This window comes from Mus pahari, chromosome 21 (assembly GCF_900095145.1).
Source record: "Mus pahari chromosome 21, PAHARI_EIJ_v1.1, whole genome shotgun sequence".
In the NCBI taxonomy this organism is placed as follows: Eukaryota; Metazoa; Chordata; class Mammalia; order Rodentia; family Muridae; genus Mus; species Mus pahari.
The window spans coordinates 49,863,008-49,885,255 of NC_034610.1; the positions used below are offsets into that span (position 1 = coordinate 49,863,008).

Consider the following 22,248-nt stretch of genomic DNA (forward strand, 5'->3'; position numbering starts at 1 on the left):
TAAATAATTTCTAATAGCAACATGGATTTTTATAAATCCTCTTAATAGAAAAATGTGCACTTACTCAGAAATTTAGATTTTTTTAAAGCAATAGTTCAACATAATAAAATTCAAATGAGCCTTCCATCAATATAATGTTTATTGAGTGACTAGTAAAGAATACCCCCAAATAGCTTTTATAGACATGCAGGCATATCTCTGCTTGATTTATATACTGACTATAAAGAATCAGCTTTAATTTCAAGAGTTTCATTATAAGTGTGTGTGGAAAGCAAACTCATGTGCATTTCCACGAGTTTCAATTTTTAAAAATAAATCCAAGGAACAGAGTAGATACTTGGGTTTGACTTTAAAAAGTCACTTAGAAACTTAGACTGCTGTTCATATCAACAAAATCTTTCACTTTTCAAAATGCAGCACCATAGAATTTCAAACGAAATAATACCATGAGAAGTAAAGAAATGAGTGTCCTATCTACTTTTTGTGATTCCTAGTCACATATTGAAGCCAGATGTCTTAACTTGCTGAAACACTTAGCAGTACTTTAATTCTTTTTGAGGTCAGGGTATTCTAGGCCAGTTAACGTTAAATTTTTTTATGAATTCTTTTTGAATTTTGAAAAAAATGTATTTTTATCATATTCACTCTCAATCCTCTAACTTCTTAGACCTACTCCTTATGGTGTATTTTCTTTTTAGTTTTTTTTTACACCAATCAGCTCTAATTTGTGCTGATAATATGCTTTTGTTGTGGGCCAGCCTCCAGAGCATGCACAGCATCTGAGGAGTCGGACCTTAGTAAAGCTGACCCTTCCTCACCAAGGAGCCACTGACTGCTTATACCTCCTCCCATAAAGGTGGGGGTTCATGAGCTCTTTCCTTTCATCATGAAAAGATGCTTTATGCCCACTCCATCAAGAATATAGTCTACCTGTCTGGAGGACAATGTCACAGTGCTAGACAATGTCACCATAGTTTGTTGTCCGTCCCATTTCCTTATCCCTACACTCAGTGTGGCTGATCGGAACAATCTTATCCCCTTTAAAATGTCCTTATTTGATGCTTCCAGGAGATACAGTTTAGATCTTACCTGAACCTGTTATATTTCACACACACACACACACACACACACACACACACACACACACACACACCAACTTACCTACTTATTTGTAGAAACTAATTCTGTGTTTAAGTCATTAAACTAACAGCAAAACACAGGAAAAATGCATTTAGACACTGAATAATAAAGCAGCAAACTGCTATTTCTGAGGAAAGAGAAGAAACGAGGCTGGGAGTAGATTCAGCTTCTAGGCTGTACCACTAGAGAGAAAGCAGACCCAACTGAGAGACAAATGGTACTGGTTTTGAAAATCCAAAGAAGCTAACACTTATAGGAGCAAGCGTAATGTGCTCAGAATGGGAGTTCTACACTGAGAACTCTAGAGATACGCAGAAGAGTGTGTGAAGCCGGGGTTGATGGGGATGTGCACAGGGAAGAAGTGAAACCATGCCGAGAAAGTGATGCACTGAAGACAGCTAGGAGGAAACACTTTTAGACCTCACAGAAACCTAAACTGTTTAATCGTTCTGCCTAGAACTTGGAAGAAACTCAACAAGGCTTTGACTTCTCAGAAGGGTTGGAGTGACGCTCGCTCACCCTAGGCTTAAGGTTTTGTAGCTCCTTCCCCATGAAAATACATAGACTCATAGAGGTCAAAATTGTCAGTGAATAAAAAGTGCTGGGTAAATCCCAACACTCTTTAAAACAACACAACAAAACCTACAATAAACTATATCTAAATACCCAGAAAATGCTGGCAATGAGAAATTCAGCTGGAGGGTTTATAATGAGACCCATTCCTTGCTATAAAAGTATGTTAATTAAGACACTGAAATATTCAGAAAATTAAATAAGGAAATAGAAAAGTCCAAAAACCGTAAACATGAGACCAGATACTCTAATAAAGGAATAAAGCTAATTTAATAGGAAGGGAGTCCTTTCAATAAATACTGTTGGAAAAATTAGACATTTAAAAAGTAAATTTAATTTTCTCACACTAGATAAAAATTGATAGTAAATTAAAATGTTGGATCTAAATTTAAGAGGTAAGAAAAAAATTATAAATTTTTGCAAAGAAAAGAAAAAAAAAACAGGAAATCTATAGATTTAGGCAAACAAATTGTTCCAAAGAAAAGTATAAGAAACTGGATGTAGAAAAGAAATGATACACTTGTTCACACATATAAAAATTAGATGAAGACACTAAGTAAAGAGCTAGTTATATTCTCAGTTTATCTGTATCCATGTCGTGTGTGTATGTGTGTTAAAGAACATATATTTACAATATACAAAGCTTTTATAATTAATTTTCATGGAACACATTCTCAGAAGGAAAGTGAGCAACAGATTTGTAACAACTTCTTAACAGAATGCATATAAATAGCAAATAGTTGATTAAATAAGCAACCCAATGCCCACCATTGTTTTGCATAAAGAATTGCAAAAGATACATAACAAGCTAAATAATTAAAATTAAAATAGAATTGTCTGTGTTAGCAAAGATATGGGTTATTCTTAAGAGAAATTAGAATTTTTGGTTTATGAATATACTACTAAGTCCCACACTAATGTTCATAGCAAAGTTACTAATGAATGCTCCAAACTGCTGATCTGTATAAACAAATTTACAAGTTCCAGTAGAATATATAATGTATTGTTATTATTAAGCAACTAAATTGAGCAAACTTTGGGTATATGCAATAGGATGGATAAACTACGAAAACATAACACTATGGGACAGAAGGCAAATCAATTTCTCTCTCCTCAAGGTAAGACGAAACAAAATATAGAATATTATCCTATGTGGGGCATTGCAGGCTGGTATCCAGTCGAGCTGAGGTCTGAACCCCGATGGTCATAATTCACCCTCATGAGATGGTAGGCATTCCCTCAAGCTCCTGGAACTCAGGCCCCTGCCTAAGGTACCACCTCCCACAGCCCCCCACAAGAGAAGCATGGTCAGTGGTCATGTAAGCAATGGCCCAAGCTTCTGACCTTCAGGCTAAACTCCTCCCCAGTTACCTAGAAACAGTGAAGACCATAAAAAGGGGGTGTTCAGCCCCACCAAGCTCTCTTACCCTTACTCTTACTTGCACTCCTTTGTCCTCTCACTTCTCTCTCTTCTCTCTCCTCTTCCCTTTCTCTTTGTCTTCTCTCCTCTCTCCTTTCTCTTTGTCTTCTCCTCTCCTCCTACCTACACTACAACCTCATTGAAGCCACAGGGTCCTTCTATGGCATCTTAGACTATTTCTATAGCATCTCATGACTGATTCTTCCCTATTAATAATAAGCAAGAGTCTGGTTATAACACTTTCTATAGTCTATCCATAGGGGAAAGTAAGGATATTAGCGAGCTCAAGGTAGTTTATTTGGCTCTTCGGATTCCTTTTAATCACTTCTTGAAAATAAGAACCAAGTTAATTTGATATAATTTTTACAGCGTTTTTGGAAATTAATGTTTTAGTCTCTTTTATTTTACAGTTTATTATGTACTTTATTATGTCTAAGAATGAGATAGTTGTTTGGAGTTTTATTATAGATTTATTTGTCCTTTTCCTTCTATTTTTTTTAAGTATCATAAATTCAACTAATAAATGTCTTTGTCATAGTAAAATAAAAAAATAAAAAAAATAATGACCTGAGTCTTTAAGATACTCTTTGATAATTCTGTTATTTTGTGAGGTGATATTAGTTTGAAATATACAGCTACAGACCTCAGCTGAATGAAACTGTAAGAAAATGTTCAGAAGACAATGACCCACTTACCTTACAGCCAGTGACAATGCTGTGACCCCAGGTGTTGGGAAGACACTCAGAACACTTTTCTCCAGTGGTATTGGGCGGGCAAATGCATTGACCAGTTTTTGGGTCACAGTTGTTGCCCAGATGAGAACAGTCACAAGCTTCACCAAAAATAAATAAATAAATAAATAAATAAATAAATAAATAAATAAATAAATAAAAATAAAAGAGGAAAAGCAAAGATGAATCAAAGAATGGCAAAATTTGATATAAAATGCCAAAGCCTTAATGAGTTGATTTGCTCCTTTCTATTGTTAATACCATGCCTAAGGATCCCTAAGTATACAAGGTTCCTACCTTGTTATTCATACCATGGTATAGTATATTTCACGAAAGTGTCCCATCAATAAATGTTCCATTTTGTTTTGTAATTTCAAACTTTTAGCACTTTGAGTTTCTCTATAAAGTAAGCAATGTTACCAAATTCCCTCTTAACCTCCTTTTATGTAGATACTATGAAGTATAATGTTCTTTATCACAGATTTATTGATTTGTAGAAGCTGATAGTTCTTTAATAAGAACAACTGCCAGGAGCCTCTCAGCCTGGAGAGGGCAGTGGTTTGGGGACAGAGTAGGACTCCGGTGTGGCTTTAAAGTCTCAGGGTCTCAGGACATTCTAGCTCTCTAACTATACTGAAGTGCTGATGATGACTTCTGAAAAGTACTAAAAAAAAAACCCTGTTCTTGCTTTCTGAGGGTAAAGGGCTCTGGCTTAGGTGACTGAGGATGCCTGTAGCCCAACAGTGGGGGATTAAATAATGTGGCCTTTGTTCTGTCTCAGCAGGAACTGTACAGCTCTTTCAGCCTGCTAGTCTGGAAGTTGCAGGAAATAAAAGCGACACCCTGAAAAGAGATTATAGCATTTATTACTAAATGCTGTAAAAAGTGTTTTGGGAAAGCTATCTAAGAAACAGGGAAAAGCAGAAAGATCCTAAGTGGGGCAAGGGAAAAATTCCTTTTCGTCTCTTCTTTGTCTAAGAAGTGCTGTGTCCAAAAGTGTTCTCTTCAGCTCAGTTCCTCCAACTCTTCTCCTTGTCCTCAGCCCTTGAACATTTTTCATAATATATGCTCACATGGTAAAAGCTCATCACAAGTTCACACATAAAATCAAATCATAAGTTGAAATAGAAGTTTACAACAGAGAATGTTTATATGCATATCCATTAGGTGTAAATATCTGGGTAAACACTCATCACCTGTCACAGCTCCACAGGTTCACTAGGAGTTAAGAACCATAATTAAATTATTAGTGAAATTTTGTATAGATAAGCTCAATCAATATTCATCTTCTGTCCTAGCACTTATAATAAATCATTAGAACCCTTTTTATGACTTTGGTTAATTGTTTAACAACCTCCTGAAATGTGCTCTGGTTACTATCTAAGAGCAAATAACTGCTGACACATGAGAGACTGACAGATTTCTCATTGCAGTTTTGACTATCAGAAAAGGACCTAATAACAGTCCCACTATAAAAGACCTTAATAATCACTGATATAATTTTAGGAATTCTTATAGGATTATCATTGAGAATTAAGAAGTCATCTATTTATTTATATAGCATCACTATAAGACAGTACATCTTTGTAGAGATGCAGAGATCTGCTCAAAAGGGGTGGGATAATACCTAGTGATTGTTGTGTATGTTTAATAATAACAGGAAAAGCATATTAATAGACAAAATCTTACCTAAAATGAATTATCCTGGGCCTTGTCTATAGAGGAAATCTGTCACAGATCATAATGTGAAGCAGACCATCTCAGGAAGATCACCAGCTAGCTATTAGCTTGTCCTATGATGACTCTTGACAAACAATGAGAGGTTTCAGTCTATCTAAGGGAATGGATACTTGTGTCTTGTGGCCCAGGGACCACGGGGCTTTACGGGACAGAAAGGGGACTCTGGGGTAAAAGATTCCATCTAAGGTCTGGTTCCCTACAGCCTCAAAGCTGTAAATCCTGAAGGATCTGAATATGTTGGCCTTATTGTCAGGAGACCCTTAACTACATAACGGTGGTAGTAACATATTAACTTCCCTGTTCCATTTCTTGGCTCACATGAAGCTTTGGGGTCATCAGCACTTTATTCTGTACCCCCAAAAAATGAAAATGGAAAGAGGCTCTAGGCCGTTTCTTGCTGATAGGGTAGAGTAAGGTTTTTAGGGTCTGTCCAGCGGTCTAATGGAGGAAAGGGTGATGGATTTTATATGTTTACTTCAAGTTTATTTCTACTTTGCTATAAAAATTATTTTTTCTTCCATATAATAACATATCAGATTTCATTAAAAGCAAACAAATGTAATACTTAAGTTGCAAATAACATAGTCTATTTCAGTTTTATATATATTTAAAAATAATTCCATTATAAAACTTTCAAAGTAAACTATTTCTATAATTTCTTACTATTCAATTTAGTTCTTTAATTCCCAAGTTTTTTTCACCATAAATGAATTATAACATTATGAATTTCCTACTTCTTGTATATTCTCAAAGAAGGTAAGAATTAAATTTGAGAAGATCTTCAAAGCCTACCATGAGAAGTGATACATGCCACTTACTGGGTCAACTCGATCCAACTGCTAAGAGTACAGTTTGGCACAGTACTTAACAACAACAAAAAAAATCATTGTGAGACAAGAAGTAAGAATACTCAAATTCAAACTAAAGATCAGTGTTATGGGATAGTTTTTAACTGGTTAGTTGATGGCTAACCTATTTTAACTGAGTCAATTGAGGTATTTGATTAATTTAAAATTTAAAGTATCATATTTATTATTACTCAAAATGTTTAATACCAGCTGTGAATGCTTAGCACAGTGCTTGACATAGAATAAGTGCCAAATAAATGCTAGTGGTTATTGATATTGTTTTTGATAATGGTAAGCTGATAGATTTATTTATATATGGCATTCATTAAAAAGAAAAATAACATTATGTTTAAATTTATGTGCTAAGAAACATGTTGGTACATCTGAATCATTATTTAAAAATAGAAATTCGCTATGTAAAACTTCAATGTTTTGAAGATGTGTTCGATAGAAAGATCTGAGCAGTGAATTAGTTTTCTTTGCCAAAGCTAATGTGTCTACAATTAAAACTGTTAATAAAGATAATGACAAGAAATATACTTATAGTCAGCATCTCTGATCATGATAATGAAGCCATTATTAACTTAGTGAATTCCTATGAATCCTCTTGATACAGATACTTTTTATGTAGTAAAATATAAATATAGGTAAAAGCTGAATTTTGCAGTGGGAAAGCATAATCAAATTATATAGCCAAGGTCATAAAATTAGTTCCTAATTGGGTGACCAGGTATATATTCTACATAGGATATTTGGTATAAGTAATACTCTTATTTTGTAAGGACTCCCAAGGATTTGGAATCACCATGCCTCTCTGGGAGTGTCTACTAGTGAGTTTCTAGTGATGCTTAACTAAGGGAGTAAAACTAACCCTGAATCATTCCATGGCCTGGGATCCCAAATCATATATAACAGGAAAGAGAAACAGCATGAATACCATCATTTATTTCTCTTCTGAACAATGTGGCCAGCTGCCTTATGCTCCTGTCAACACGCCCACTCGGCCAGGAGAGAATATATCATCAAGCTATAAGCCAAAATAAACCCTTAAATTCCAATGCAAACATTTTGATAGAGGCACTCAAAACCTACCTTATACACAATTATAATCTTACCTGGTCTGATTTTTACTCCCCTCTAGTCTGTCTCTCTGGCTTACAATGCAATAAAGTATGCATTTGGCATTTTTATCACCACTTGATAAAGTTAAATATTATTCTTATTAATAACTTTTGTCAGTAAATCTCTTTCAAAATATAATAGGCCCTGTTCTGGATAACACTCTCTCTCTCTCTCTCTCTCTCTCTCTCTCTCTCTCTCTCTCTCTCTCTCTCTCTCTCTTTTTGCCAATTTGACACAAACTAAGGCTATTTGGAAGGAGAGAACCTCAAGTGAGAAAATGTCCCCACCATTCTGGCCTGTGGGCCAGCTGGTGGGAATGGTGTTGATTGATGATTGATGCAGGTGAGCTCGTTTCCACATGGATGCTGCCACCTCCAGTCCAGTGGTCCTCAGCTGTATACAAAAGCAGGATGTATAGGGATGAGGAGTAACCCACTAAGCAATCCTCCTTCCTGGCCTCTGCATCAGCCCCATTCTTCTGGTTCTGCTTTGAGTCCTGCCTTGACTTCTCTTAGTGATCGAGTGTTACCTAAAGATTGTAAGCTGAAATAAACCCTTTCTTCTTTAAGTTGCTTTTGGTCATGGTGTTGTATCACAGCAACGGAATTCCTAACTTGGATAGCTCAGTATTAATTTATATTATGTTAAAATATTAATGAGAATTCTGTTTAAAGAGCAGAATATTTTTATGTTGTTCTTGATCATTTTTAGGGCTTGAAGATATTAGCCTAGAGATCACACACAGTTATTAGAAGATCTTTACCACATCCAACATGACTTAAAATGGCTTTATGATAGAAGCCATATGCCTAAAATTTGGGAGATAATCTGAAGGATAGTGGTTCTTTAAATCCTTTAAAGTGTTATTTTGATTCCAACATAAATTTGCAATAATGGTCAATGAAACATCTTAAAATCTAGCACTGGAGCTGTCAAGAAAGTATAAAGGCAACAACTGTCAGTTAATGAACTTAGCAAACTGAGGTGCAACTCATTTTTGTGGCTGTTGTAATAGCATCAGTTCTAAATCAGTGATATATAAATCAAAGCTTATTTCAATCTACTTTCTCATCTAGTGTGCTAATGTGTGTGTGTGTGTGTGTGTGTGTGTGTGTGTGTGTATGTGTGTATGTTTGTGTGTTTGTGTGTGTGTTCAGTTCATGATTTGCATGAAAGCTCTGGCTCAACATAGGACAATCACCCTTTCAGGCCATCATGTTAGAAACTCCAATCTGCATTTCCTCATGAATTAAATACCAAGATTCAACCTGTTTCTCTCCTAGAATGTCATCAAGGTTTCTGAGGCAACTTTGATACAAGTATGATTTTTGTACTAGAAAAATAAACAAACAACCCAAGAACAAACTTCTTGGTCCCATTTTGTAGTAGGAGAAGTTGAGATGTCTTGGTTTAAAAGGCAGAGTAAACTAAGAGGACACTGGCATAAAGCACCCTGAACGTTTGAATTTCAAGCTACAGCAGTCATGGGGATAGAGGGCACAGACAGTAGGGCACATCTGGATCGGGATCTGCTGATGGCTCTTCAGTACTTACAAGCCTGGTTACACGCAGTGTTGCCAACTGCACTGTGTTAAGTATTAAAATTTAACTTATTGGTTATTTTAAATATGCTGCAGTGCATGTTTGTTTTCCACAGGCATTCTCTTTAACATATCAAATCATTACAAGAACTAGGACTATAAAATCCAAGAATGGGTGTACAGGACATTAGTTTCATTCACAGACCTATGCAGCCTCCTTCTTGGAAGTTGAAGTAGCCATGGGCACAACGGTCACATTTCTTCCCTGCCACTCCAGGCTGGCACCAGCACTGCCCACTCGCTTCACAGTCAAAGGACTTAGACCCAAAAGAATTGCAGTTGCAGGGCAGACAGCCCCTTCCCAGTTGCAGGCCAAAGGTTTCAGGCTGGCATGGAAGAGAAAAGGAAGCAATTGAATCTCAGCAAGCTAGCTGATACCCCAAATCTAGACGGGGCAGTAGTGAAGAACCCTTGGTGCACCAGGCTCTGTGGTGGCATTGACAACTGTCTATTTTATTACTCAATAGATTCCATTATTTTGACAAAGTGACAAGCATAGCTCCTTGGAAATGTTATCAAAATTGTATCAAAACAGGCAGTGTGTTTTTATCTTAGTCTTAGCAGCTGTTATGGTCTTCCTTGGTTCCAACACAATGTGAAATGGATTATGGGTCACTTTTCTGGTTTTAAATTAAAATTTTACTCACTTTACTGTTTATATACTAAACTGAATTACTTCTAAATTTTGTGAACTTGTTTAAAAATTTTTCAATATTCAGTACTCTAGTCATCGAAACCAGTTTGTGAAGGAACATGAATTCGTTATATTAGAAAGCCAAAGCCATATTTTTTTATATCCAAGTTTGAAGCTGTAGATCTTACATCTACTGGTACCACATCACCTTCACACCATGGGTTGTATTACTAGCTTTGAGGACATTCTTGGAATATATGTTATCAAGCCCAGGGTAACTATGATTAAAAAGACTGGCGGATTCAGGGATCATCACTAGCACTAGGAAAATGAAGAGCATATATCCTACTTAAAGTACACTACTTTTCTTTTATAAATATAAAGTATGTCACACTATTATGGCATTTTAATCTGGAAAATTACTCTCAGTAATTACTTCTTTGTCAAAATAATTTGTATTTTGGAAAATTAAACTTCATAATTACTTCTTGGTAAAAATTAATCTCGCAATTTATTGGGAATCACCCAAAGAGACATGAATAAGCTTTGTTAGATTTTTAATATTATTGTCAGCAGTATTAGAAATTTGAAAAATTAAAATTACACTGAGAATTAGACTTAATATGACTAGCTAAGAATAGTTACATTGTTTAAAATGTACAATGAGTTGATTGAATGTGATAATCATGTTAATTTTTACTGCTGGCTTTATTTTAAGTTCTAGTTATAATTCAAATTTTTCATATTAAAGTAAAAATTATATAGCAGCAACAATAATGAAAAATAATGAATATTTTTGAGATTAAATTTACCTATAAAAAAAGTAAAACATTTTTATTCATAAAATCACTTCAATGTAAAACCTTTAACCTTAGAGAAATTACCACTATCAGAACAATCAGTAAATAACAAGCAAGCTCATTATATATTGTCTACCACAGCATGTAATTGTGGCAACACTCAAATCGTCACTGTTAGAGACACACTAAAATAATTTTATAATATACTAATGTTACAAAATGAGAAGCAATTAAGGAAAATCTATTTCGAAGCAGTTTTAATGGTAAGAATATATTTATGATCCAATGCCAAGGAAAAATTCTAAAAAGCAGCATACACATTATCTAGACTATAATTTCAACTACATAATGTGCAACCACACTCACACACCCACAAACACAGTCACACAGACACATACATCCCGAAACATGCACACACAGACACACATTCAGATGCACACAGAGACACAGATACACACATGCATGCACTCACATCTCCCCACATACCCAGAGATACATATACAAACACTGGCATGCATGAGCACTTGAGTACACATGGTGGAAATTACAAAAGAGGACGCTGGAATCTCTGGAACATAGCTGGCTGTGAGCCATCCAATGGGGAAGAAACTTTTGAAAGTGGAAAGTTTTTCTTACTTTGTGTCTGTAAAAGTGAGAATGTGTTTCTCTTTTTCTTTTTCTTTTCTTTTTCTTTTGTTTGGTGTGCACATAAGTGAACTCATTAGGTAGAAATTAGCAAATTCTTAGTTAAAATGAAATGTTAGGGTTGTGTTACTTAATAACATTAAGTTAGCATCTTCATTAACTAATTGCATTGGCTCTTAATTCTCTAGAAAACACCATTTTTGATACCTTAATTTCCCTTCAACTAAATTTTTATTTGGTTTGTCCATAGACATACTTTTGAAAATATCTTACTTTACATGTACAAGTATTTTGCCTGCATGTATGTGTGTGCACAACATTGGTGCCTAGTACTGCAAAGGCCAGAAGTTGGTGCTGGATTCTCAGGAATCAGGAACGAGATTTACAGAAGATTGTGAGTTAGGTACTAGCAATCAAACCTGGGTCCTCTGGAAGAGCAGTCAATGCTCTTAAATGCTGAGCCCTCTCCCCAGTCACCACAGCCATGCTCACTGAAAAGCTACACACTGAATGCAGTTTTAAAAGCTTAAAAACACCAATTTTTAAAAGTCAAGGCTTTAGTCGGGCATTGTCTAATTTTTACATTCGCAGTTTACACACTTAGTGACCAGTTTGCACACTTAGCGATCACAATTATTTGCTAAAACATCTCCAACACAATTCATCTGCAGCCCAGGAGCACAGACAGCATGCTCATAACAGTCAAGCAGCGCCTACCGGCACGGGGGCTGGATAGGCTCCCCGAGGGCACCCGCTGGAGCTGCTGGAACCCCACCTCCGAGGAGGAGACCCCAGAACCTTCTGTGCTCTCCGAGGCTGCTCCTCTTGAAGGTGCACCTGCCTGCTGAGGCTGCACCGTTTTCCTACAAAGCCTGATTTACAGCTACATCTTCCTGTCACATCACACTGCTGGGACACAGAGCCCAGGGGACTGCAGGCACAAGGCTCACAGAATCGCTTTGCTGGGTCCCACCACGTACTGAGCTTTAAGACCCAATGGAAGGGAAAACAAGGAAACAAAGCAGAATGATCATATGGTATTATTCAAAAGACAGAGGCAGGGATATTTTGATACTTTCTACTAAAGCCCAGCCTAAAGCCTGAAAATTACTTGGTTGGTGTGAATAATAAAATTTATCTAGGGAGCAGGAGCTAAAACCCACAGGCTGAATGCACCTGCCTTAGGCAGGGTAGGACCATCATTGTAGGAAGATACTGAGAACAACATTCCAATTAATGGGACATTTCATTTTATCCAGCTGATACATCTAAAATCATATTGAAAATTTTCACTAAATAGAATGTTTGCTCACTGAAACTAACTTTTAAATGACAGAACTTGAAGGGGTGGTGTTCGCTAACCTCAAAAGGAGTTGCGCATTTTAACCTCCCCCAAGGTAAACTATTTTACTTTGTATAGACGAGAATTAAACCTGTGTTATTTGTTGAAGAAATACTTAAATTATAGAAATAACTATATAAATTCAGAGGTAGGAACATAGGCCAACTGCAATGTTGAGTTTTCAGTTCGAGAAAATGTTTCAGTGAGTACAAACATTTCATCTTCAGAAGTAAATAATTCTGAACCCTTAGTTCAATGTGAGTATGAAATCCATCATTGAAAGGAGGTGAGGGTGAGCCTTACCTTACACTCGTCACAGTGCCGCCCCTGCACATTGGGTCTGCACTCACATTGCCCAGTTCTAGTGTGACAAATCTCTGAGAAGGAGCCATTGAGGTTACAACGGCATGCTGCAAAAACAAGATTCACAGGTAGTGAAAATACAATCTTACAGATTGCAAACATAGATCGGGTAGCCCCCATCTGAAATGCCTGTGACGAGAAGCATCTCAGATTTGAGACTCATATTAAGTTTGAAATACATGTGTAGGCTTCTCTGGTTGAACACTCCTAATGAAATAATACAAGATTTGAAGTGCTGAAAATCCATATGAGAGTTGTTAAAGATAACTGTAGCTATGGGAATATCAACACCTGAGTTCAGTATTAGAATGTCTTCTAATGCGCTGGGTACTCTTCCAGGCATTCAATTATTTAATCCCTGCAACATCGCTACATATTGTAGACACGCTCGGCATATCATTTTACTTACACATGAATACAATTAGTATTATGATCTTGAGAATAAAGACAAAGCAGCACAAAGAAGCAATAATATCCAATATCACATGTGTGATAACTGTAATAGCAGGTCCCAGAATCTGCTTGAGCTATAAGTTCCCCAGTTCCAAGTTCAATGTTTTTTACCTTTTCTTAGGCACATTGGAGTGACATCTAATTCTTTTATTCTCATTATATATATAATATATACCCTTGAAGCAATTTTTAGAAATTATCAGTATCAATAATCCTCTTGATACAGCATTAATGTCATTTTTAATAAGACATTTTCAATATGATATTACTTATTAGTGCCAGTCTTGTCTTGTCTTTTCTTTTCTTTTCTTTTCTTTTCTTTTTACTTTCTTTTCTTTCTTTTTTTTTTTTTTTTTTTTTTTTTTTTTTTTTTTTTTTTTTTTTTTTTTTTTTTTTTTTTTTTGAGACAGGGTTTCTCTGTATAGCCCTGGCTGTCCTGGAACTCACTTTGTAGACCAGGCTCACCTGGAACTCAGAAATCTGCCTGCCTCTGCCTCCCAAGCACTGGGATTAAAGGTGTGCACCACCACTGCCTGGACTGCCAGTATTTTCTAATCTCCAATAAGAATAAATCTAAATGAACATTTATTCCTCTTATACTATAAAAGCATTTAAGAGAACATAATCTATTAAAAATTAAACATAATTATATATGTATGTATATATACATATATATACATACATATATATATTTTTTTTGTTAAAAATCACTTTTACTTTATAACTTTTATTCTGTTTCCAAAGGTAGGAAACATTCTTAACTTTAGTTACTTTTATCATTTTTTGCACTAGAAAAGTTTTATAAGGATATTCTGAAACATATACTGACTATTTAAGTCTAAAATCTGATTTAGTTCTCAGAAATGAGTAGTAATTAATGACTTACTCTTCATTCAACAAGTATTTTTTAATGGTATTCATAATTGCACTGATACCAGAATAAAGCTGCGGGGGAGATGACATGAGATTTATTCATCCATGGCTTTGGTAAGTATGGACAATGTCACAGTTTATGAATTCATTGTTCAATAGACCCAGTGCCATCTTCTGATATTATTCTGTTGACTTGGCTTCAAGTTCTACCACTCTTAATTGTTTTTCTAAAATGTATCCCTCTTCCATCAACATTTGGCCTTCTCAGTGACCGCCAATTTGAAGCCACGGAGAATTTGGCCCAGTCAATTCACCATTCCTTTTTCTCAGTCAAGAGCCCAAGGATAGTCTACAGGTAGAGTGTAAGAGCAGGCTGAGAAAATAAATCTTCCTGAAAAATTCACTTTCATGTGGACATGAAAATTGTTCTGCATATTATAACTTTACATGAATGTAATGTATATAATATACATAAGAATATGTATATTATACTTAAGTTTTGCAAATTTCAAGGTATTTAGAATCATTAATTACTCCGTAAAAGTGGGAACTACAAAAGTAAATTTACCATAAAGATGGTGGTAACTGATTAATGTCATCTAAAAATAACAAAAGCAATATTAAGAGCTTATAAGTATCCATGAAAAATACAATAGGGCACATAACTTAAGATATTTCTGTATACTAGTGAGATATCCATGAAATTTATCTTGACAAAAATAAAATACTGTTTTAGTCAGAATCGTGTGTGTGTGTGTGTGTGTGTGTGTGTGTGTGTGTGTCTATATACATGCATGCACCTGCTTTAAGATGGTCCCATTTTGTAGCCCAGGCTAGCCTAGGACTTGTTGATCTTTCTCTTGCAGCTTCCCTGTGATTACAGTATTTAGCACCATGAGTTATGAAGTTAATATGAATGAAGGCTTACTCTCTATACGTAGAGGAGATATTATACCTCTGAAAATTATAAAAAAAATTCAGTAAAATATTTTATAGGCTTTAAATCAATTTATATGCTGAAGAACCTTAAAAGTCACAAGTGGACCTATATTTCATGGCAAACTGTTGATGATTCATAAGTTTACTTGATGATGTTCCCCAATTTTTCTGTCATGGTCTCACAGAACTTCATGCCATGGATCGTAATAAAATGCGTGAAATGTCCTTAGCTTTGTGGAGGGAATTATTAGAAGACATAAAAAGAAGTCATGGAATGGGTTAACCAGACCTAGAATCAGTGAGGCACCAGTATTTATGACTACACGGGAACTACTTCCAAAGACTGAAAATGGGAGGAATCTCCAGGATCAAGAGCTTAATACATCCTCCCTGTAGGTGCTATGTCCATTAATCCCCAAAGAAAACACAAGACCCTTTGCATTTGGGGCAACCATTCCTAGAGTCACATAGCTAGAGACTAAAACTCCCTGGAATGTAGCATGAACAGAAGACATTCTTGAGTTCCCCACTGTTTCCCAGAAATGCTCTCTTCCAGTGTTTAAAGTCACTCTGGCCTTGTGGCAAATTTTATGTAAAAAGTCAATTTGTGGTTTTAACAAATGCCAATTATTCCAGAGAATGACTTGTTTTGACTTAACAAAGTATCATTCTAAAAGGGCAAAAGCATCTCAGCATCTCAATTTCAGACAGAAGCACCTCTCCCTTCATGACAGGTCTGTGCTGCTTACAACAGAGATAACGGGCTGAGTTTCCTTTGGTTCTTACAGTTCCATAGTTCCTGGACCCACCTCAGCATCAAGTCTCTTCTTAAAGCATTAATTCCATAGAAATAAACTATTGTCGGCCTCATAGCTCTCTTTCTAAGGCTTATGACAATGAAGTAGATAACTGTCAAGTACATCATCAGAACACGGACATGAACTCATACATTTGGACTTGTTTTCTTTTGCATATTGGGTTATTATAAAACAACTTAATATCTGAGTATCACTGAATTCTATACCTCAGGAGAAAAAAGATTAGAAGAGTATGTTGTACCAAAAGGCCTCAAACCTTTGAGCATTCTACAAACAATTCAAGACTGTGAGTTAATCAACTCAAACAACAGGTGCCATTCTGTAAAGTATTGTCATGTGTTTACACTTATAAACTAAAAGAAACAAAAACCTGTAAAGTCTTCACGTGAAAGCAAAACCAGTTAACACCTGCTGATAGATATTATGCAATAACATAGAGAAATGATTTATTTCAATCAAATGATTAAGTGGATACTAATGAAAATGCCCAAACAAGCTGTATCACTTCTAAACATTTTTCGTTACAGATTTCAGTTCAATTAAAACAAAACTTCTTTGTAGACGTAAGTGTAAATATGTGCATCCCTTGAAAACCAATATTCAGCAATATGAAAATTTTTAAAGGATTTACTCTATTCATTACTACAAGGAAGTATTTTGGAGAATGCAGACTTCGTGTCTTCATGGGCATTCATTCTCTATGTATTACAGATAATTTCCTACTCTCCAATCCCCACTCGAGAGCTCATCATCTCCTTTGAGGTATCGTACATCAATTCTGTCAGGGACATCAATCGTTCAGGACTTACGTTGACAGTTCTTTGCATGAACGGCGTCTCCAAAATACCCATCAGCACAGAGCTCACAGAACCGGCCTGTTGTACCTGGCTTACAAATCAGACAGGAGCCAGACAGGCTGTCACAGCTGCCAGGGATGGAGTAGTCAAGGTTGTCATTGCACTGGCATGGCTGACATGATCCTCCAGGTACGGAAGGTTGTCCAAAATAGCCTTCAGCACACCTAAGGTGATAATTTCCAACAGTGAGATTTTAGTGGGTGAGGACAGGGGAGTGGGGGAGGGGGGAACTCAAGAATTCCACCCAGCTCAGTGTTTACATTGCTTTCATATTCTTCTGTCAGGGTAATGGCTTTTCCTCTTAAGCGCTCCCTTTCTCGAGTACAGAGTGATCTTTAAAATTGCTTTTGCTATAACTGCAATATAGATATAAGATTTAAGCTTCCTGTTTCACTTGTAATTAGATTTCAGCCACACACACAAACGTACACACACACACACACACACACACCCCTGTCACTGACACTGAAGACAGGACCAAAGCATAGCATGAATTTGTGGCTGGCACTCTAAAGGAATCCAGGTTCACACTACAGAGCCTTTATAATATAACACATCATATGTTTCCACCTCCCATTGGTTGTTCTCTGTCCACATATATAAGGTTCATATATTTGTTGCTGTTGTTCTTATAGCAAGAACTTGTTTTAAGGAAACAAACTCAAATACAACATTTATCAAACAGACTCAGAAGATAGTGTCGCTTGGCTAGGAGCTCTGGGTATCTCTGAATTAATAACAAGTCTGTATACATTTGCAAATAGAGTAAGATGGTTGTTTTCAATGGAGAGTCTTTATTCAGGAGGAGTCTAATTTGGAATGTCTGTCTGTTATGATAATGAAGGAAAGGGCAAAGCTGAGAGGTTACCTAAATTTGCACCAGAAAATTCTAGGTCTTCATAAAAATAAAAATCACCCCAACTATATTTATTTGAAAAAAAAACACATAGGTTTATCATTTATAAACTGTGGCAGGGAAACTATTTATGATTTATCTATTTGTCCCTAATACACGTGTTTTAAAATGCTGCTCAACGGTATCGATGCTCAGATTCACACTTGCCAAGATCTCATTTCTATTCAGTTTGGTCCTCTCAGTCTCATGCTTTGTATTAAGCCACACTCCTCAAAGAGGAAGTGAAACAGCATTATAAGGCCAAGGCCAGCTTACCTCTGTTATCTGTGGCATCTTACAAAATGAAGTACTCTGCAGCAAGGACGGAGAGTGAGAGGGGACAGGGGCTCCTTACGCGAATACCATTAACGTCATGGTGTATAATGCTTATGTTCTGCTCAGATGCAGAAATATACAAGAGGTTCTCTATCACTAGGAACACAAGTGTCTGAACTCCAATATGGGGTAGGAGGGAAAGCATTAATAACATTATTAGGTCAATGTTGTAAGTCTGAGGCAGATACATTTGTCGCTCTAAGTTTACTGACATTTTATAAGTGGCAGTGTAATGATGCAGATTTGAGGTTTTATCACCATCTTTTAAAACTTTCTAAAATTATAATCACAAAGTGGTTTATAAAATTATGGAAGCTGTATATTATTATTGCCAATTATTACTTATAATATGGACAATGAAATGACACTGTAGTGCATAAAATTTCCTCACAATTACTTCTGGAGTATTTTTAAAATAAATAATTAAGGATATACTTTTGACTATTAACCTGATTTTTACCTTATTAGATCTTTAGATATAATGATAATATCTACATGTATTCACATCTCATTTGCTTATCCTAAGAGTGCCTTTGGCCAGTTAGAATGGGTTCTACACCAGATATCATCAAAGCCAACAGCAGTCTATTACTTTAATCTTGCTTCCTTCAAAATGTCTTACTAACTCCAAGAAAGATGGAACTCTTTAACAAAGTATTAGACATTTTCTTAACAAAGATATCAATAATAAGTCCAGAAAATTAAAATGAACAACTAAACAAGCATCTACCATTTTAATTTCAGGATATATATATATATATATATATATATATATATATATATATATATTTGGAAAATGTGTGAATATCCATGACAATTCATAGGCATCTTGAGTAAAGTAAAACTATTTTCTTCCTCCAAGTGCATAGTAACATGTGAGCAAGTACTTAAATAGTTAATCATTTGGTTTTTATTACTGGTGTGTGTACATGCATATATGTGTGTATACGTGTGAATGTGAGTGTGTGTGTACAGACTAGATTTTAAAAAGAGGTAAAAAATTGAGGGATGGGGCCACCTACCCATCTCACAATTTTCAACCCGAAATTGTTCCTATTTAATGGAAACACAGGGTCAAAAAATGGAGCAGAGACTGAATAAAAGGCCATGCAGAGACTGTCCCACCTTGGGATCCATCCCATCTGAAGACAACAAACCCTGACAGTATTTTTGATGCCAAGAAGTGCTCCCATATAAGAGCCTCGTATGGCTGTCCTCTGAGAAGCTCAGCCAGCATTTGACTCAGACAATGCAGGTACTCACAGCCAACCATCGAACTGAGCCTGGGAACTACAAAGCAAGAGTCAGGGGAAAGACTGAGAGAGCTGAAGGGGATTGCAAACCCATAGAAAGAACAACAGTATCCACTAACTGGATCCTGCAGAACTTCCCAGGGACTAAACCACCAATCAAAAAGTACACATGAGTGGGTTATAGTTCCAGCTACATATGTACCAGAGGATTGCCATATCTGGCATCAATGGGAGGGGGGCCCTTGATCCTGTGGAGGCTTGATACCCTAGCATAGGGGGGGATGATAGAGGGGTGAGGTAGATGTGAGTGGGTGGGTAGGGGAGCACTCTCATAGAGGTAAAGGGAAGGAGGATGGGATGGGGGTTTGCAGAGGGGAGACCTGGAAGGAGGACAACATTTGAAATGTAAACAAATAAAATAACTAATTAATAAAAAATAAGAGGTGAAAAGGGTCCATTGGTGATTAAAAAATCATCCCAACCCCAGAGAATGTTATTCTGTATGTCGATTAATCCTAAGAATTATTGTTATTCCTTTTTGTGTCATCTAATTAAAATTACTAAATATCATAGTCCCATAGGTCTTTCCAGGCTCTTAGATTTTCTTTTCAGCACACTAATTCAAATATGGAATCTCTGACTCTCTCATTTTTTTTTTTTACCAGCAATGCAGTGTGAAGACTGTAAAAAACAATTTGTAGGATTTCTTGTTAAATACCTATTCAATATAGTACCTGAAGTCCTAGCCAGATCAACTAGACAACAAAAGGAGATCAAAGGGATGCAAATGGGAAACAAAGAAGTCAAAATATCACTATTTGCAGATGATATGATAGTATACTTAAGTGACCCTAAAAATTNTACCAGAGAACTTCTAAACCTGATAAACAGCTTCAGTGAAGTAGCTAGATATAAAATTAACTCAAACAAATCAGTGGCCTTCTTTTACACAAATGATAAACAGGCTGAGAAAGAAATTAGGGAAACAACACCCTTCAAAATAGTCACAAAAAATATAAAATTCCTTGGTGTGACTCTAAGGAAGTAAAAGATCTGTACGATAAGAACTTCAAGTCTCTGAAGAAAGAAATCGAAGAAGATCTCAGAAGATGGAAAGATCTCCCATGCTCATGAACTGGAAGAATTGATATAGTAAAAATGGCTATCTTGCCAAAAGCAATCTACAGATTCAATGCAATCCCCATCAAAATTCCAACACAATTCTTCACAGAATTAGAAAGGGCAATTTGCAAATTCATCTGGAGTAACAAAAATCCTAGGATAGCGAAAACTATTCTCAACAATAAAAAAACCTCTGATAGAATCACCATCTCTGATCTCAAGCCGATAACAGTGTCCTGAAAGAGGAGTGAGTCTCTCTGCAGCCAAACCCAGGGACAGGAAACGCTTGCAGCACGGAGGGTGAGTGGACTTCATTTAGATTAAGATCTTTTTGAATTAGAGAATGTATGAATGATGTTTTTGATTTTAAATAAATAAATAACCTCTATTTAAGGAATCTGTATATCACATTGTTTTATATTTTCCTATAGTTGATCTGCTATAGATTTTTGATTATCTCTATGATGTACGATCTGTTGCTTCAGCAACAGACACTGAAAGCCACTTAATACCTGATTGTCACTGGCCCTTGATTAGCTTTGTATCTTTATTTTATGCTCACTGGGATCCTTCATGCCTGCTGCAATGCTATTTCTTTCTGCTTTTCTAAATAATAAAAGCCTAGAATTTTAACAAAGAATCACTCTAAATGTGTCTTCCTCTCAGTATCCTAACTTTATTTCCTTTGTAAAACTATACTCAGTGAAGAAGCTACATGAGCATTTCCAGGCTATAACTAACACTTGAAATCTTAAGGAATATCATCAATAATTTGATACTTTGTTGTCACATATTACCTTTTATTGGTTGCCTTGCTTAAATGTTTCAATTCCTCAGTTCAAGAAACAAATCCATTTTGTATTATATACCCTTGGAAAAGACAGGAAAACAGGAATCTAGGGAATTTTTGGACTTTGGGTTGTGATTTCTCCAGGTTCTCCCCTCTAGGAAGCCTTGCCCAAACAACAGTAGGATGGTTCTTCAGCAGGGTGTAGAGGAGATGGGCACTAAGTTTATGTCCTGTCCTATTGACAGATCTATTGGCTTTTGGTTGCCACTGGAAGAGGCAAAGCCAGTCTTCTTAAGTGAAATGAAATGAAACCTTGTCTATCAACCACATTCCTGAAGCGGTCACACAACAAAGTGGATTCCATGCATTTGAAAGATTTTGTTTGTTCGTTTGGTGTGCGTGCACGTGCGTGTTCATGTGCATATGTGTATGTGCTTTAAAGGGGGGAGAAGAAATTGGACTAGAATGGAAGTGGAAGAGGATCTGGAAGGAGCTGAAGGAGAGGCATGAATATGAGTAAAATATGCTACATAAAATTACAGAGAATAACTAAATGCATTGTTTTAAAAAATGAGTTGATGGGTGGTGGCACACGCCTTTAATCTCAACACTTGGGAGGCAGAGGCAGGCGAATTTCTGAGTTTGAAGCCAGCCTGGTCTACAGAGTGAGTTCTAGGATGGCCAGGGCTACACAGAGAAACTCTGGCTCAACAAAACAAAACAAAACAAAACAAAATGAGTTAATGGAGTCAGAAAGAGACAGAGAAATAAAGATATAGAATCGGTTAGTTCCCAGTGTTAGCCTCAAAGAAGCTAAATGGTTGTTGAACAATTATTTCCCTAAGAGTGGTGAGAAGGGGGAGAGAGTTAGCTGAAATATGGAAAGGGGAAGCTAACGGTGAGGACCAGGGAATGAAGAGGTCAGCTGAAACATACCTGCGTAAATCATTCAG

The 22,248-nt window shown here is 36.2% G+C and overlaps 1 protein-coding gene across 1 annotated transcript in view; it reads right to left on the bottom strand.

Moving 5' to 3' along the window:
* The window catches only part of Lama2 (laminin subunit alpha 2), a 454,349-nt gene that overhangs the window by 207,242 nt on the left and 224,859 nt on the right, over positions 1-22,248 (bottom strand). The window contains exons 20-24 of the mRNA XM_029532909.1: positions 16,852-17,063; positions 12,900-13,006; positions 11,972-12,238; positions 9,321-9,501; positions 3,829-3,965 (exon numbers count right to left, since the gene is read on the bottom strand). Of these exons, the coding sequence (XP_029388769.1) occupies positions 3,829-3,965; positions 9,321-9,501; positions 11,972-12,238; positions 12,900-13,006; positions 16,852-17,063 (904 nt within the window). The remainder of the gene's footprint in view (positions 1-3,828; positions 3,966-9,320; positions 9,502-11,971; positions 12,239-12,899; positions 13,007-16,851; positions 17,064-22,248) is intronic.